Source organism: Macaca nemestrina, chromosome 2 (assembly GCF_043159975.1).
Source record: "Macaca nemestrina isolate mMacNem1 chromosome 2, mMacNem.hap1, whole genome shotgun sequence".
Classification (NCBI taxonomy): domain Eukaryota; kingdom Metazoa; phylum Chordata; class Mammalia; order Primates; family Cercopithecidae; genus Macaca; species Macaca nemestrina.
This window is the reverse complement of record NC_092126.1, coordinates 183,499,006-183,516,786: the sequence shown is the minus strand read 5'-3', so window position 1 is coordinate 183,516,786 and position 17,781 is coordinate 183,499,006. Positions and strand designations below refer to the sequence as shown.

Genomic DNA, 17,781 nt, shown 5'->3' with positions numbered 1-17,781 from the left:
TTGGAAATTTAGGTTTTGGTCTCGTTTTTGTTTTATAATACATTAGGCCATTGTTGCTCCAGGAATCCAAAGAATGGTGTTCTAGTCCCAGGTCCCCCACCAATTTGCTGTTTGACTTGAGATGAGTCACTGAGTACTCCCCTGGACTTAATTTGTTATCTGAAAAATAGGGAAGATGGACTATGTGATATGTGTTCCATCTGTGAGATTCTGAAATTCTATTTGCATGTTTAGAACTCAGACCATGGCTATAGTGAAGCCAATCTAATTCTATCTTTTCAAAATGTATTTTTTGGGAGACTGGAGAAGGACAGGGTCTCACTCTGTCTCCCAGGCTGGAGTGCAGTGGTCTGGTCATAGCTCAGTGGAGCCTCAACCTCCTGGGTTCTGACGATCCTCCTGTCTCAGCCTCCCAAGTAGCTGGGACTACAGTTGTATGTCACCACAAGCAGCTAATTTTTTTTTTTTTTTTTTTTTTTGATTATTTTTGGTAGAGACAGAGTCTTCCTATGTTGCCCAGGCTGGTCTCAAACTCCTGGGCTCAAGAGATCCTCCGCCCTCTGCCTCCCAAAGTGCTGAGATTACAGGCGTGAGCTACTGTGTCTGGCCCTTCAATATGTATTATATGTAGCCAGCAATAACTAAATTATTCATATCAACTGGTCATTTATTTATGGCCAGCAATGAAACAGTTTAGATATAGAAAGTTTCCATTCTTCTTTCAAACTACAAGCAATTCTGATGACACTAAACTTGAGTTCATAAACCTTTCTTAGTGTCAAATTCAGAAAATGTAAATCTAGGTAATAATAGAATCAACCTCACTAGATTATGAGAACTAAAAAGAAAATCTATGTAAAGTGCTTAGCACCATGTCAGTATTTAGTAAGTGTTTGCTGTTTTTAAATGTTTGTTCCATTTTATATCTTATGTTGAATTTCCCTTTAAAATTTAACATGACTGAATCAGAATTCATTTCCTATTTAATCAACATTGTGAAGTATCAAACATAAATTAAAATATCAAAAATGTAATATTCCAAATTTTTTTACTTAATTTTAAAATTAGTCACATTTAGGGACTTGGCATGTTTGTTTTGTGTTATAAATTAATGATACTTCATTTTAATCTAATATTTACAATAACCAGAAAATTGAATTATAATTGTAATTATAATGAACCATGCTCACTGTATTTTATTTTGCTTAAACACTCAACAAAGAAGAAATACTCAACTTGGGAGGTGGACCCTGTTTTGCCATTTTTCAAATAATTGTTTTGTGGTCTTTTTTCCAGTCTGTCCTAAGTGGGTAAAACTTAGGAAAAACCACAGTGAGAAGAAATCGGTCCTGATGCTGATCATCTGCAGCTCAGCCATCCGAGCCCTGGAGCTCATTAGGTTGGAAGGTTCACCTATTCCGTATCATAAATGTTTTCTGAATAACTGATATATGCCAAACTATTACGTTCTATGTGCTGGAGATGTAGCAATAAACAAAACAGAGTCCCTGCCCTCATGGAATTTATATTTCAGTGGGGGAGACAGATAATAAACAAGTGAAGATACATCATAACATCAGGTACACCTATATGTAAGGAAAAAATCAAGCATGGCAAAGGGATATAAGTAGATCAGGACTACTTTTAAAAGGGTGGTCACAGAAAGCTTCTCTAAGGAGATGACAATTTGATCAGAGACTTGAACAAAGTGAAGAAGAAAGCCCAGCAGCTATCGGAAGAAAGCATTCCAGGTAGAGGGGAGAGTAAGCACAAAAGACCCCAAAGATAGGATGCCATTGTAGGATTTTGAGGAGTTACTTGATCTGAATCATCATTTTAAAGGTTCCCTTTGGCTGCTGTGTGGAGAGCACACATTATAGAGAGCACAGGTAAAGCAAGGAGATCATACCCCAAACAACCAGTTAGAAGAAAATATCTGACTTAAAATAGTAACAAGAAAAGACAGAAGCCAGGCACAGCAGCTCATGCCTACAATCCTGTCACTTTGGGAGGCTGAGATGGGAGGACTCCTTGAGCCCTGGAGTTTGAGACCAGCCTGGGCAACATAATAAGACCCCATCTCCATTATAAATTTAAAAAAAAAGAAGAAGAAAAGAAAGAAAGAAAAAAGATAGAATACCATGGAATACACTTATCAAAACTTATATACAGACAGTATCATCTAAGGGATGCAGAAAACTTGAACAAACAAAAATGTATACCATATTCTTGAATAGGAAAACTCAATATTGTAAGCATGTCTGTTTTACTTAGGATAGCCTACAGATTTCACACATTCCTAGTTAAACTCCAATAGAGTTGTTTTTTTTTTTTAAACTGGTTAAACGAGTTCTGAATTCTTATGGGATAATATACAACTAAAAATAGGCAAAGAAATTCTGAAAAATAATACTAATGAGAGGATTATATCACTAGAGATTACAAATTATATATACATATATATATACACACACACTCTCTGAAGTCTCAATAATTAACAGTATGGAACTGGCACATGCATGACAGATCAGACGAGTGGAATAGAATTGAAAGTTCAGGAACAGACCCAAATGCATATGAAAATGTAGCACATGCCTAAGGTGACAAATCAGAAATCAGTAGGGAAAGATGGATTGTTTAATAAACGGTGTTGAACAACTGAGTAGCCATCTGGAAAAGCAAAGTTGGATTCATATCTCACTGCTTATAACAAGATAAATCCAAATGGAACAAAAATTTAAAGGTAAACATTATGTTTTAGGCTGGGCGCGGTGGCTCACACCTGTAATCCCAGCACTTTGGGAGACCAAGGCGGGCGGATCATGAGGTCAGGAGATCGAGACCATCCTGGCTAACACAGTGAAACCCCATCTCTACTAAAAATACAAAAAAAATTGCTGGGCACGGTGGCAGGCGCCTGTAGTCCCAGCTACTCGGGAGGCTGAGGCAGGAGAATGGCGTGAACCCAGGAGGCGGAGCTTGCAGTGAGCTGAGATCACACCACTCACTCCAGCCTGGGTGACAGAGCGAGCCTCCCTCTCAAAAAAAAAAAAAAGATTATGTTTTAAAGATAATTTGTCAGTGCTTTACTAAGTGCTTTCATGTACTTTTTCATTTACTGTAGTTTTTGTAGAATAAACAAAAAGGCTACCACTGGTCAGTGGTAACATTCAGCTTTCAGAGAAGAGCCGTGAGAGTCAGACGGGATTTGCTAGGACCAGCTCTCTCTGAGAGCCTGGCTCTGGGTCAGGCTTTGACAAGAGACAAAACAAAGGAAAATCCAAGTCATGAAGAAAGAGGAACTTGGTCAAATAGACTAAGGTGCAAATCTAGACACTCAATAGTTATTTACATCTGTTTTTTCTAAATGAACTAATGTAATCACGAATTTAGAAAAGTAGTTGTTAAACTTTAATAGTCCTTCAAACCCTCCTTTCTCCACTGAAGTGGAGACACACATTAAATTGTATCACATTGTGCACATACATTAACTTGTAGCATATAATCTCCCAGTGAAACACTTGTGTTTCTTTCCATTTTTTCTGCTCTAAACATAATTGATCTTGAAGATTCCAACTGCTTCCGGGCAGCTGTATTACCAGTCCTAAAATCATGGGAATTCACATTGACTTTTCAGTGCTTTAAAAACTACCTCATTTCAGCTTCAGATGCTAAGGGCAAAGAGTTTGGCCTGGAGGTGGACTCTTAAAATAAAGCTATCAAATTGATTCGAGCTTTTGTTGTACATAAATTCCTTACTGAGGACATAAAAGTACTATGTTGTCACACTTCATTTACCAATTTGCAATATTTTTTTGTGTCCCCAGTAATACTGTGATCCATTTCAAGGTTAGGTGATTTGCAGAAGGTGATTTCTGAGTAGGCACAACAAGCCCTACTCATAAAGACTAACATTTAAGAATTCGAACTTTTGTGAGAACATCTGTTCTACTGAGAGCCATGACTTACTTTAAATTGTCTTCCTGGTTAACCTTGCCATGGAGAAAGCTTATGTGTAAGTAAAAACTTGAGGCAACAGAACTTGTAGAGCATGATTCACTATTTTGCAAACTCATATGTTTTTACTGGTCAATATTTCTCAAAATATAATAACGATATATGAAGGAAACTAGTAAACCCATGTTAGGTCATCCTCAAATATAGGTGATATATAGAAATACGTTCAACAAATGAAAAACAGGTTGTGAAAACAGAAGCAAGGAAAAAGTAAAGAACAGAAAATTAGGTGAAGCCAGCTAGAAATGGTGCTCCAACTCACGTCCATAAAGCCCCGTTCAGTTGCAACAGTGGCCCCAACTGGGGGCCTGCACTTTCCAACAGCCAGGATCTGTTGGGAAATACTATCAGTTGTCAGATTGATGGCATTCTGTGGGTTTAAGAAGAAAAAAAAAAGTTCCCTGAGAAATACAGTTTTTCCCTCTGTGACATAGTGATAGCAGCATTCTCAGTGTCATCTGTACAACAAGAATCCTGGACAGATAATGTTATGTGGCTGTTTATAGAACAGCTGTTGGTGCCAGCTGAGGACCTGATGCCACAGTAGAGGTAGAAAGGCAGGCATGTCAGGTGCCACCAGCGTCGTCTCCACCCTCAGAGCTGGTGGTCTGGATTGATGTGGATAGATCTAGCTTCTTGACTACCTAGAAACTAAGTGGACTGCCTGTCCTGCTGGTGTAAGCCAGAGACTGTAAAGCGACAACTCAAAGGCTGAGTTTACCCCACAAGTATTTGGCACCTAAAAAATTTTTGAATGACTTGCCCATATTTAAAATCAGATTGCACATATAAAAATCTAAATTTCTGGCTTCTCTAAAAATCAGAGGATCTTAGGCCCATAATCTCACATCCTCATAACTGGCAGAGCTGAGCACTAGTTGACCCCTGTACGGGGGGCATCACTCTCGAGTGCCCCTCAGTCCTCACACCCACCTCCCAGATCACCTCATTTACAATAACCCCTGCCCTCATAGCTTTAATTCCACCAGTCCTTTGTGTCAGTGGTTTCTTCTTACTTTTTTTCCTTCCTTCTTTGCTTCCTCTTTCCCTTCTTTCCTTCCTTCTTTTCTTTCTTTTGGCTGAAGCTCCATTTCCACCTATAAAATTTTATAGAGAAGTTTAGTCTACAAAGTAGATAAGAAAGGACAGCTCTGACAGAAGGATAGAAACCCGCCTTCTTCCCCCTTTCCATCTCATCCCCCGGCTTTCCTCATGGCCACCACAGGCAGACCTTTGTAGATGCCCTTGGCTCCACAGAGAATGGGCTGACATCACCGCTCTGAGATATCTCTTGCAACCAAATTTTGTATGAGAACTGCACTGCACAGTTGGAAGATGAATTTTCTGCCAGGGACCTGAAATACTGGAATTCTGTATTACAAGTGAAAGGCAGATCATGTGTTTCAGTAATCAAGGAAACCTAAGTAAGGTTGACCTTGTGTATGGCAGTGTGAAGCCAACACAGATAAGTACCTGAATAAAAGGCTACCCCACTCTCATTGCAAATGCTGGCTAACCTGCAAATCTCAGAATTTGTGTGTACATATGTGCATATATACACACATATGCACACATCCTTTGAATAAAGCAAGACATAATACTTAAGTAGTCATCGTGGCCTAGAATGAGTTGGTTTTCTTAAGCATTCACCTACTTCTTTTCTTTAGGTCGATGACAGCATTCAGAGGAGACAGCAAAGTTATAAAATTATTTGCAAAGCACATAAAGGTAAGCAAGGGCCTGTGATCCCTAAAGGCCTCTCCCAGACCTCAGCTTTTTCCTTTCAACCTCTTCTCCTAATCTCCTTAGCAAGTATTTTATTGAGTTCCTTCCTTATGTAACATTTAACCACTTTTCTAGTTTTTTAAATTCTATGCCTCCACATATCTACCTCCCCCCTACAGCAGTTGCTTCTGCCATGCTCCGTCCCTGAGGCTTGACCCTTTGATTCCTTGAAGATTTAACTTTGAGATAAAGTTAAGAAATTGGTGTAAAATTGCACTTTCTTAATGACTTCCTTTTTTTCTCTTTCCTCTTGGAACAGGTCCAGGAGCAGGTAAAGCTGCTGGAGAAGCGTGTGGTGCACCTGGGTGTAGGAACTCCAGGGAGAATTAAAGAACTTGTTAAACAAGGTATGACAAGAGGGCAGCGATACTCTTGCCCAGGGCTGGGAGTTTGCCTTACCCACATGTGAGTCTCAGAAACTAAATTCAGGATATACAGAAACCAGACCTCTGTGTTAATTCAGGAAGTGGAAACTTAGCCTTTAATCTCTGAAGCCAACCAGCAAGTATAGCACATTAGGGAATGATAAGGGCTGTGGCAAACTGAAGTACATGTGCCCACCTAAACAGAGTCCAATTCCAGCTGCTACAAGCAGGTTAGTGGGTCACATGGCCTTCATTCCACCAGTGCGCGGCCACTGCTTCAGTTGAGTATTCCCGCTCACTCCACAGAGTCTCGGGGAGACTCCCATTTTGAGGGCTGGTATATAAAACATACTAAAACAAAACGTAGTTTCCGTGAATGTAATGCGGGCATTCCATAATTGTTCTTCCCAAATGTGTTTCTCTTTGAGTGCTTTACAGAAAGTATTCTAGACAATATCCACTGGTGAGTTTTTCTAGTTTGCCGACTTTCTCAAAGCCAGTAACCTGAGAACCTGCTAACCTGCCAATTATCTTATTACCTCTTCTACCTACCAGGCACATTCAATGATTTCTTTTCAATACTTATTTCCAAATTACTTATGTATTATCTAATAGAGGTTTTTTTTAAATAACTGTCTGGAGCTATTCTCAGATTATTTTATATACCTAAAAGTAATGTGCTCATCAGTGTAGTAACTCATTATAGAGATGGTCATTTGCCAGGGAGCAACCAAAAGCTAAAACTACTATTGTTTCTCTCCAGATGAAAATCATCCAGGGTTACTTGAACCCACTATATGCAGAGTTTTGTACAAATACCAACAAGTAACAAATTTGGCTGCCCCTGACAAGGAAGGGAAACAACACTTTTGAGTTCCTACTTGTACGCAGTGCTATGCTTGACACCCTTACATATGTTATCTCATTTAGCACTCACAGCATCCTTACAGGCCAGCCATTTTATTTCTTATGAGAGAGAACTGAAGCTCAGAGGGTTATGTCACCCTCCCCAAGGTCTATCACTCCCAGCTTTCCTGGTTCTACAGCCTTTTCTCCTCAGGGAGCTCCTGATCCAGCTGAAGAACCAAATGTACATAGACTGAGATCGATAGCATGAGGCAGTAAATGCCAAGAGCCAAATGAGCACTTCTAAGTGGTACAGGAGTTGAAATGAGAAAGAGATAGTTATGCTGGCCTGAATCTGCAGAGCAGGGTCTTTAACTGATCTTTGAAATGTGGAGAGGATTGAAATAGGCCGGGAGGGTCAGGGGAAGCATCCATGAATGGGAGAACAGCCCAGTGAGATTCTCAGAAAGCAGGCACATACACATGTTATATCACAAGGAATTAGGAGGAGGCAAAACAGTGTTGCAGTTAAGAGCCCCTGTGATGGACTCAGACCTCCAGATTCAAATCTTAGGTCTAGCAACTTACCAGCTCTGTAACCTTGGCAAGTTACTTAACCCTTCTCAGCCTGTTTCTTTGTACGAATGACCGGGATTGTAATAGTAGCTACTTTAAGGTTTGTTATAAAAACAAAATGCCAATAAAGAGCTCAGCGCACTGTCACACCCTAAACACTTAGCAAATATTAGTTATTTATTAAAGAGACCAACTTTCTTGCTTGGAGACTTTGTGGGCTATAGTAGCAGTTGATGCAATTGGAAAGAAATTTGAGGAAAGCCCTTGAACAGTAAGCCAAGGAGTTTGGATTTTTGTCTTGTGGACATCCTATGGCATTTGAAAGTTAAGAGGCACCAAGGCCTTCTATGAGACACAGATTTGGGAGTGATTGACTGGGTATCAGGAGAAGCTAAGGATGGACTCTCAGGTTGGTTCCTGTCTCCCTAGCAGCTTTTAGCTAAAGATTCACCACCAGTCCCTCCTGGCATCCAGATTTTTTTATGTGTCACCAGACTTCCCCAATCCCCACCCCATGCAACAGGATTACTCTTCTCTGTATTTAAAAGAAAGAGAGGAAGAGAAAAAGCAGAGCTATCCAGACTATTGAAATCAGATCTCTACAGAGTTGTGAGACCTCAATATGCAGGCTTATTTCAGGTGGAAAAATCATTTAAAGGGCGATGTATTTTTACAATATTAATGAAAATAATTTTTACTTCTGATTCTAATTGGATGAATGGTTTAATATTCATTAACCACAGGTCTTTGGCTACATACAAAGTGTTTAAAGAGAATAGTCCCAGCACCCTAAAAATGGGAAATCTAACAGAGTGACACCAGTAGCACATATGTAGCTGTTTATGACTTAATAAGATGTTTATATGTTTATATATAAGGAGAGTTTTCAGACATTGAACAATATCCCATGACATTGGTATGTATACAATTACAGACAATTGTATTGTTTTAATTTAGTAATGAAGGGGATTTTCTGACTGTAGGAGCCTTTGGAAAATGCAAAAATGTACAGAGAAGAAAACAAGTCACTTTAGAGGCAATCTCTTGTTAATAATGAATATATTTCCTTTCAGTCTTTTTTCTATACATTTGTATGTTTATTTTTATATAGCAGAGATTGATTATACTGCATTTCATAACTTTATAACCTACCTTTTTCACTTGCTATATCTCATGAGGACTTTACTTTCCTTGTCATGAAGCACGTTTAATTTTTCATTTGTATAGCTACGCTATTTACAATATTCTATTGTAAATTTATTTTTTTGCAATTCTATTATGGTAGACTTTGGGTTGTTTCTAAATTTTTGCTATTATAAATAATATGGCAATGATCATTTTTGCAAGTAGCTATGTTTATGTTTCTGATGCTTCATTGGGATTGGTCATAGAAGGAAATTTATTTTATCAAATACAAGCATTTTGGCCAGGCACCGTGGCTCACGCCTATAATCCCGGCACTTTGGGATGCTGAGATGGGCAGATCACTTGAGGTCAGGAATTCGAGATCAAATAAAAGCATTTTGAAGCTGTTATATTATGCTCAGTTTCATTCCAGAGAGGCTGTACCTATTGCTTTCCTGCCAGCAGTTATATTAAGGGAAGACTGATGATCAACTCATTGTCTTTTCCAGTTCACCATTTTTATTTTAATTTTGCAGAATGTTTTTAATAACAGGCATTTGAATTATAAACAGCATGAACAAGTATTAGGGGCAAAGAGGAAAATATTTAAATACCATGAGGAAAAGCTGAGGGGAAGTGCCGCGGGAGAGGAAGGCTGTAGGTACTGTTAACACGAGAGACGTGGAACAGTTTGGAGCAGAGGCAAGAACTGACTGTATGCCCAACTGTGAGACATCTGAGGACCAGACAATCCCTGAGGTCCCCTGCAGCCCTCACAGTCCATAATTGTCTTGTAGACAGACAGGAAAACAGTGAATGGAGTAATTAAGTGATTTACCAACCTCATCAAAGGATAGCTGAATAGAGCCTATTCATCTCAACTTCCTTTTCTGCCTAAAATGAACCACCCAGCCCTGTCCTCATCTTTCTCCCCACTCACCTCCTCAGAGCCATGCAGACTCCGTGGACTCAACTCCTCTGAAAGGCAACTACCCAAAACTGCAGGATTTAGCTTAGCAAATGCCTGTCAGGAATGAGACTACAGCCTCTGGGTCTTCGTGAAATGGAGGCTTGGCCAGCATGTGAGCATTTGAGGAGCTTAGCAAGAGCAGCTTGTCTGCTTTCCTCAGAAGCAGTGATGAGTTGATAAGAAGAGCACGTCTCAGAGTGCTGCGTTTGTTTCCATCAGGGAAGGGCAGCACTTAATGTGCAGAGATGAGTTACTGGGGGAGAGGACAACATATGGGACAAAAAGTAACCCAGAGAATAAAAAATCATTTTAATAAGCTTATGTCATGAGGTCTTTACTGCAGCAACTCTCTCCCTGTCTCTTTCAGGTGGCTTTAATTTGAACCCCTTAAAATTTCTGGTTTTTGACTGGAACTGGAGAGATCAGAAGTTGAGGAGAATGATGGACATTCCCGAGGTACCACGTAACCAGCAGTTGCTTTTAATCATTTTTTCTCTATTTGAACTTGAGTTCAAACACAGTAATAAAGTCTTTGACATGAGGAGCCAGCACATTTTAGATTTTGAAATGATTTCTATCTTTTCTAACTCTGAGCTAACTATAATTATAGAGGCCACCTCCTCCCCTTACACATAACTGTATCCTTTCCATGTGTTTCATGGGAATCGGCTCTGTTGCTCCTTAAATGACCAATGGCCTCTCCTCACTAGGGACCATTTTGAGAAACAAGAAGATCTGAAGGACCTGCACTTTTCCTGTGCCTTTCTTTGTAGACACACTTGTCTTTGTCTTTCATTCTTCTATGTGCACTTTTGGCTCGGGTTGGGGAAGCAGGGGTACAAACTTGCCTCTTTGCCAGCATCTCCACATCCCCAATAACCCACTTACTTAATTTAGAAAGATATTTTGATTTCATGGGGTGGGGAAATTTTTTGATGTCTCAGTGGATTACAATTGAATGACTGAATGCCTTTATGGGCACAGTATTAGCTCATTATATATTTTTAAAAGCAATCCATTATCATCATAATGTGAAAAATTGACCTTGCCACCTACCATGCTGTCATGGGGCTAATTTTTCAGTCTAGCCTGATGCTTCACAGTAGCTGTTAGAAAAAAAAAAAAAAATGGTTACCAGTCACCAACCAAGAACAAATCATGGCAGTAACTATCAAAGAGGCTTGGAAATACTCTTCCAAACATGCTGAATGAATTAATTTATCACGTAAAACTGTATCTCCAGTTGACGAAACCTGATTATAATTCATCAGTGAGTTATTTCAGACATCAGTTCAGGTTAAAAAACAGTTTGCTCAGTTACACACACACACACACACGCACACACACATACACAGTTGTGCATTTTGTCCCCTGAATTGACTGGTTTCTTAAAACTGGTTTAACAACTTTGATATCAGGCATGAGGCCACAGTTGATTATTTCAGTTATAATATTAAACTGACTAATCTACTAAGTTTCTAATTCTAATAATGAGAAATATCCAAAAACATCTTTTCACCCATAGTTATTTTTATTCTGTTGCTGTCATTCTTAGCAGTTATCCTAAGGCAATAAAATCCTATACTGAACTATCGTATATAATATTGTTTACAGAAAGCACACTGTGGAGTCCTTGAAACACCTTTATATAGCATTTTATTTTGAATGGCTGCACTTTAATGAACCTAATGTTTTATATAGTACCTCTTCCTTCATTTATATAGTACCTCTTCTTTCATTTATATAAGTATTTTAATTCTGCCAGGCATGGCGACACACACCTGTAATCCTAGCCCTTTGGGAGGCTGAGGTGGGAGGATTACTTGAAGCCAGGAGTTCGAGACCAGCCTGGGCAACAAAGCAAGACCCTGTCTCTACAAAACAATAATAATAATAGGCCAGGCGCAGTGACTCACACCAGTAATCCCAGCACTTTGGGAGGCCAAGGCAGGCAGATCACTTGAGGCCAAGAGCTCAAGACCAGACTGGCCAATATGGCAAAACCCTGTCTCTACTAAAAATACAAAAGTTAGCTAGGTATCATGGCACATGCTTCTAATCCAAGCTACTCAGAAGGCTGAAGCATGAGAATCACTTGAACCCGGGAGGCAGAGATAGCAGTTAGCCAAGATCACGCCACTGCACTCCAGCATGGGCAACAGAATGGGACTCTGTCTCAAAATAATAATAATAATTTTTAAAATTTCAACTCGAAATCAAATGTGTGTTAGGACTTTTGCCCTCTCTGATTCTGGCCATAACAGCTGGGTAAATACCAGGGAGTCCTGATGGTTGAATTTATTCACCAAGACCATTTTTGCTTGATCTTAATCTTTTTTTTTTTTCCTTTTCTCTCATTTAGATAAGAAAGGAGGTATTCGAACTTCTGGAAATGGGAGTGCTCAGTCTGTGCAAGTCAGAATCTTTGAAACTGGGCCTTTTCTAAGTCTGTGTCTTAATGAAGATTCCAGTCTTCACAGTAGAAGTTGCATCTTATTTAATGACTCTGATATATTACAAGCACTCAGTAAATATCAGCAAATAGTTTATGTTAACTGTGTCAGCAGATAGATCGCTGGAATGTGGGGATTCTGAAACAGGAATGAATCTGTCCTTTTGACAACTCTCTTATTTAATAAAGTATCACCGGCTTGTGTGTGATCCTTGTTGAGCAGACCGAGTTTTTCTGTCACCAACTGGCTTCTGATGTAACTGTTCAGGAGAAAGGAAAGAGCAGCTGGGTGACCTCAGGCAAGCCCCTTACCTCTCTGAGCCCCATCTCATCAGCTCAAAGTGGGAATGTCTCACAGCAGTGTTGAGGGTTCCAGGAGATGGTACATGGGGAGCAGATTTGTAAACTCTGAGGCATGGTCCCAGCAAAAAGGGTGGCAAGTATATTAGTCCATTCTCACATTGCTATAAGTAACTACCTGAGACTGGGTAGATTATAAAGAAAAGAGGTTTGACTCACAGTTTCACAGGCTGTATAGGAGGCATGGCTGAGAGGCCTCAAGAAACTTACAATCACAGCAGAAGGTGAAGGGGAAACAAGCACATCTTCACATGGTGACAAGAGAGCAAGAGAGTGAAGGGGGAAATGCTACACACTTTTAAACGACTAGATCTTGTGAGAACTCACTCCGTATCATGAGAACAGCTTAAGAGCAAGGGGGAAATCTGCCCCCATGATCCAATCACCTTCCACCAGGTCCCTCCCCCAACAATGGGAATTATAATTCAACATAAGATTTGGGTGGAGACACAAAGCCAAACCATATCATTCAACCCTGGCCTCTTCCAAATTTCATTTCCTTCTCACATTTCAAAACACAATCATGCCTTCCCAACAGTCCCCCAAAGTCTTAACTCATTCCAGCATTAACTCAAAAGTCCAACTCCAAAGTCTGATCTGAGACAAGGCAAGTTCCTTCCACCTATGAGCCTGTAAAATAAGAAACAAGTTAGTTACTTCCAAGATACAATGGAGGTACAGGCAATGGGTAAATGCTCCCATTCCAAGTGGGAGAAACTGGTCCAAACAAAGGAGCTAAAGGCCCCATGCAAGTCCAAAACCCAGCAGGGCACTCATTGAATCTTAAAGCTCCAAAATAATCTTTGACTCCATGTCTCATATCCAGGCCACGCTGATGCAAGGAATGGGCTCCCAAGGCCTTAGGCAGCTCTACCTCTGTGGCTCTGCAGGGTACAGTCCCCATGGTTACTTTCACAGGCTAGTGTTGAGTGCCTAAGCATATCCAGGTACACAGTGTAAGCTGTCAGTGGATCTACCATTCTGGGGTCTGGAGGATGGTGGCCCTCTTTTTACAGCTCCACTAGGCGGTGCCCCAGTGGGGACTGTGTAGGGGCTCCAACCCCACATTTCCCCTCTGCACTGCCCTATAGAGGCTCTCCATGAGGGCTTCACCCCTGTAGCAGACTTTTGCCTGGACATCAAGGCATTTCCATACATCCTCTGAAATTGAGGTAGAAGCTCCCAAACCTCAACTCTTGCCTTCTGCACACCCATAAGCCCAATAGCACGTGGAAGCTGCCAAGGCTTGGGGCTTGCACCCTCTGAAGCAATGGTTCAAGCTGTACCTTGGCCCCTTTTAGCCACAGCTGGAACTGGGCAGCTGGGAAGTAGGGTGCCATGTCCTAAGGCTACACAGAGCAGCTGGGCCCAGGGCCTAGCCCACGAAACCATTTTTCCCTCCTAGGCCTCTGAGCCTGTGTGGCAGGGGGATGCTGCCACAAAGGTCTCTGAAGTGCCCTGGAGGCATTTTCTCCATTGTTTTGGCTATTAATATTCAGCTCCTCTTGTGCAAACTTCTGCAGCTAGCTTGAATTTCTCCTCAGAAATTGGGTTTTTCTTTTCTACCACATGGCCAGGCTGCAAATTTTCAAACTTTTGTGCTCTGCTTTGCTTTTAAATATAAGTTATCTTTCCTTATGCAAATGAGCATAGGCTTTTAGAAGCAGCCACATCACCTCTTGAACACTTTGCTGCTTAGAAATTTCTTCTGCCAGATACCCTAAGTCATCTCTCCCAAGTTCAAAGTTACACAGATCCCTAAAGCAGGGGCACAATGCCACCAGTCTCTTTGCTAAAGCACAGCAAGAGTGACCTTTGCTCCAGTTCCCAATAAGTTCCTCATCTCCATCTGAGAACACCTCAGCCAGGACTTCATTGTCCATATCACTATCAGCATTTTGGTCAAAACTGTTCAAGTCTCTAGGAGTTTCCAAACATTCCCTCATATTCCTGACTTCTTCTGATCCCTCCAAACTGTTGCAACTTCTGCCCATTACCCAGTTTCAAAGTTGCTTCCACATTTTTAGGTATCTTTATAGCAATGTCCCACTTCTCTGGTACCAATTTTCTGTATTCCTCCATTTTTACATGGCTATGATGAACTACCTGAGACTGGGTAGTTTATAATGAAAAGAGGTTTAATTGACTTCCAGTTCCACAGGCTGTAAAGGAGGATGGCTGGGGAGGCCTCAGGAAACTTAAAATCATGGCAGAAGATGAAAGGGAAGCAAGCACATCTTCACGTGGCAACAAGACAGCGAGAGAGTGAAGGGGGAAGTGCTACACACTTTTAAACAACCAGATCTTACTATCTGAGATCTCACTATCTGAGAACTCACTATCTGAGAACTCACTATCTGAGAACTCACTATCTGAGAACAGCAAGGGGGAAATCCGTCCCCATGATCCAATCACCTCCCACCTGGTCCCTCCCCCAACACTGGGAATTACAGTTCCACATGAAATTTGGGTGGGGACACACAGCCAAACCACATCAGCAGGATAGTGGTAGAAAGAGCATCAGGTGAATTTGGCACTTTGTAAACATATAAAAAGACAACAATATAATCACAGTTATCTTACTCATTTTTTTTTTTTAATTTTCTATTTTGAAACTTCAGGCTTAATAGAAAAGTTTAAAAAATGGAGAATTCCCGTATCCCCTTCCCTGAGCTTTCCCAGTGTTAACTTCTTATATAACCATAATAGAGTTATCAAAACTAAGAAGTCATCACTGGTACCGTATAATTAACTAAACTACAGAGTTTATTTGGATTTCTCCAAATAAACTGATGTCCTTGTTCTATTCCAGGATTCATTTTAGGATCCCACATTGCACTTACTTAGTTGTTGTGTCTCTTTGGTTTCTTGAGACCACTGACAGTTCCTCAGTATTTCCCTGTCTTTTCATGACCTTCATACTTTTTTGAAGAGTATCCATCGTGTATTTTGTAGAATGTCCCTCAATTTGTATTTGTCTGTAATGTTCTCATGATTTGATTGAAGTTACACATTTTTTGACCAGAATACTACAGAAGCGAGTATGTCCTTCTGGATTTATTATATCAGGGGTACATAATGTTAATATGTCTTATTACCAGTGATGTCAACCTTGATCACCTGGCTAAGGTGGTATCTGCCAGTTTTTTCTACTATAAAGTTATTATTTTCCCTTTGTAATTAATATCCATTTTAGGGGCAATACTTTGAGGCTATACAAACATCTGTTTTTCCTCAAACTTTTGCCTGCTAATTCTAGCAAACATTGGTATTTCTTGCCTGCGACAGCCATTACTGTAATGGTTTTTCTATTTTTCTCATTCCTTCAACATGTGTTACATTTATTACAGAATTCCTCTTTAAGAAATAATTATCTCTTTTCCCCCATTTACTTGTTTGTTCAATTATTTATTTACATCAGTATGGACTCGTTGATACTCATTTTATTCTATGAGTTATAAGGTAATAGTATTGTTTTTTATTTGTTGCTCAAATTCACTTACTTTTCTTACTCATTTAAATAATGTTGATTGGTTACCCACTCTGTGCCAAGCACTGTGTTTACAACTTTCATTTATATATAAGCTGTCATGTTTAATCACTGAAATAGTCCCAAAGGAAAAAGTGTTATAAGTCACATTGTATAGACAATGAAACTAAATCTGAGAAGGGACATATACTAGTTTAAGTAGCAGAACCAGAAGTCAGACCCAGGTCTCCCATATCCACTTCAAGACACCCAACTTATCTGGAGACTGAAGCGTATACAGCAAACAAGAGATAAGAAAGCAAACAGATGCCAGTACTGATATATAAAATTCAAATTTTGTGAAATTGTAAATGAGCCTAACAGGCTAGCAAGTCAAAGTCCAGGAAATCACACAGGCCTGCACACCAACAACTTGTTGCTCATGCACTTTGCACCTCTGTGGTCCAAAAGCCAGAATACTGAGAGGGACTCAGAGGAAAGAGGAGTAGGTTCCATTCTGCAGGATTCCCACTAGAGCCCAATAAGTTATAAGAAAAACAACTACTACAGAATGAACATTTAAGCTATCGCTAAACTTAACTCTATCATTTTCATCCCTTTAGCCCTAAGAAGTGAGATATTCTTGGGCGATGGTAAGAAAGAAAATGGACCACATACCTTCTCAATAGAGGCATTTAACTTCCTGTCAAGTGACATGTCCTAGATTAATATGGGGAAAAAAAGCCATCAGGTATGATTATTATCAGAAGAGAGATCTGCAAATTAAGACACTGCAGTCTGTGCTGTCAGAATTCAGACCAATCTGCCAAGCTGCTATGAATTCACCAAAACATGAGACTATCGTGAATATTACATGTGTATATCCATATAATGTATGTGTATATTTAATATATATTTTTATATTTAGCATATATATTTTCATCCCAGCAGTTAATAGGAAAGACAATGAAATATAAGGCAACCCCAAATATGCAAATGTCTGCTAATGCCTGAGAAGGCTATTTAAATGAAGACAAGTTAGAAATCACTTCAAAATTTTCCTTTTTTTCCTTTTTTTTTAAAAAAAAAAGATGGGATCTTGCTCTGTCTCCCAAGCTGAAGTGCAGTGGTGCCATCATAGGTCACTGCAGCCTCAAACTCCTGGGCTCAAGTGATCCTCCCACCTCAGCCTCCCAAAGTGCTGGGATTACAGGCATGAGCCACTGCACCTAGACTTTGACATTTCTAGTGATACCACAGTATAACTGCTGTTAACAAATTGCTGTATTGGTATCAATCTAGAACAGTGATTCTCAAACATGGGCAATAGAGGCCAGGGATGCAACTAAACATTTTACAATCTTACAGGACAGCCTTCACAACAAAGAAACATCTGGCCCAAGATGTCAGTAGTGCTGAGAAAAAGAACCCTGTTCTGGAAATATCGAAAGGCAATGCATATAAGGTATATTTGCACATTGAAAGTAGATTTATTTAGAAGAGGGAAATAGATGAATATAAAAGTACCTGGAGAATGTATATCTAGCTGTCTCTCAAGAATATTGTCCCAGAAATATTTGTACTTATTACCTGTGATGGCTAATTTTAATGTGGCAACTTGGCTAGGCCATAGGATACCCAGATAGTTGGTTAAACATTATTCTGGGTGTTCTGTGATGGTATATTTGCATGAGATTAACATTTAAATTGGTAGACCTGAGCAAAGAGGATTGCCCTTCATAATGCGAGAGGGCCTCGTCCTGTCAGTTGAAGGCCTGAATAGAACAAAAGACTGACTCTCCCCAACCCCCCAAGA

General features: G+C 40.0%; 1 protein-coding gene and 1 long non-coding RNA gene across 7 annotated transcripts in view; one reads left to right on the top strand and one right to left on the bottom strand.

The window, feature by feature from the left end:
• Positions 1–12,345, top strand: part of LOC105477475 (cms1 ribosomal small subunit homolog) — a 369,751-nt gene extending 357,406 nt beyond the window's left edge. For all 6 annotated transcript variants that reach the window (XM_011733982.3, XM_071092521.1, XM_071092523.1 and 3 more), the window contains 5 exons: positions 1,297–1,399; positions 5,685–5,745; positions 6,062–6,149; positions 10,052–10,140; positions 12,047–12,345. In XM_011733982.3, the coding sequence (XP_011732284.2) occupies positions 1,297–1,399; positions 5,685–5,745; positions 6,062–6,149; positions 10,052–10,140; positions 12,047–12,130 (425 nt within the window). In that variant the 3' untranslated portion in view covers positions 12,131–12,345. The remainder of the gene's footprint in view (positions 1–1,296; positions 1,400–5,684; positions 5,746–6,061; positions 6,150–10,051; positions 10,141–12,046) is intronic.
• Positions 1,395–17,742, bottom strand: LOC139362083 (uncharacterized). The gene is made up of 5 exons (XR_011620396.1): positions 17,493–17,742; positions 16,644–16,685; positions 10,741–10,790; positions 5,034–5,114; positions 1,395–4,387 (listed from the first exon to the last, which is right to left on the bottom strand). It is a non-coding gene; the product is annotated as an uncharacterized lncRNA (long non-coding RNA).
• Between the last annotated feature and the right edge of the window lie 39 nt (positions 17,743–17,781).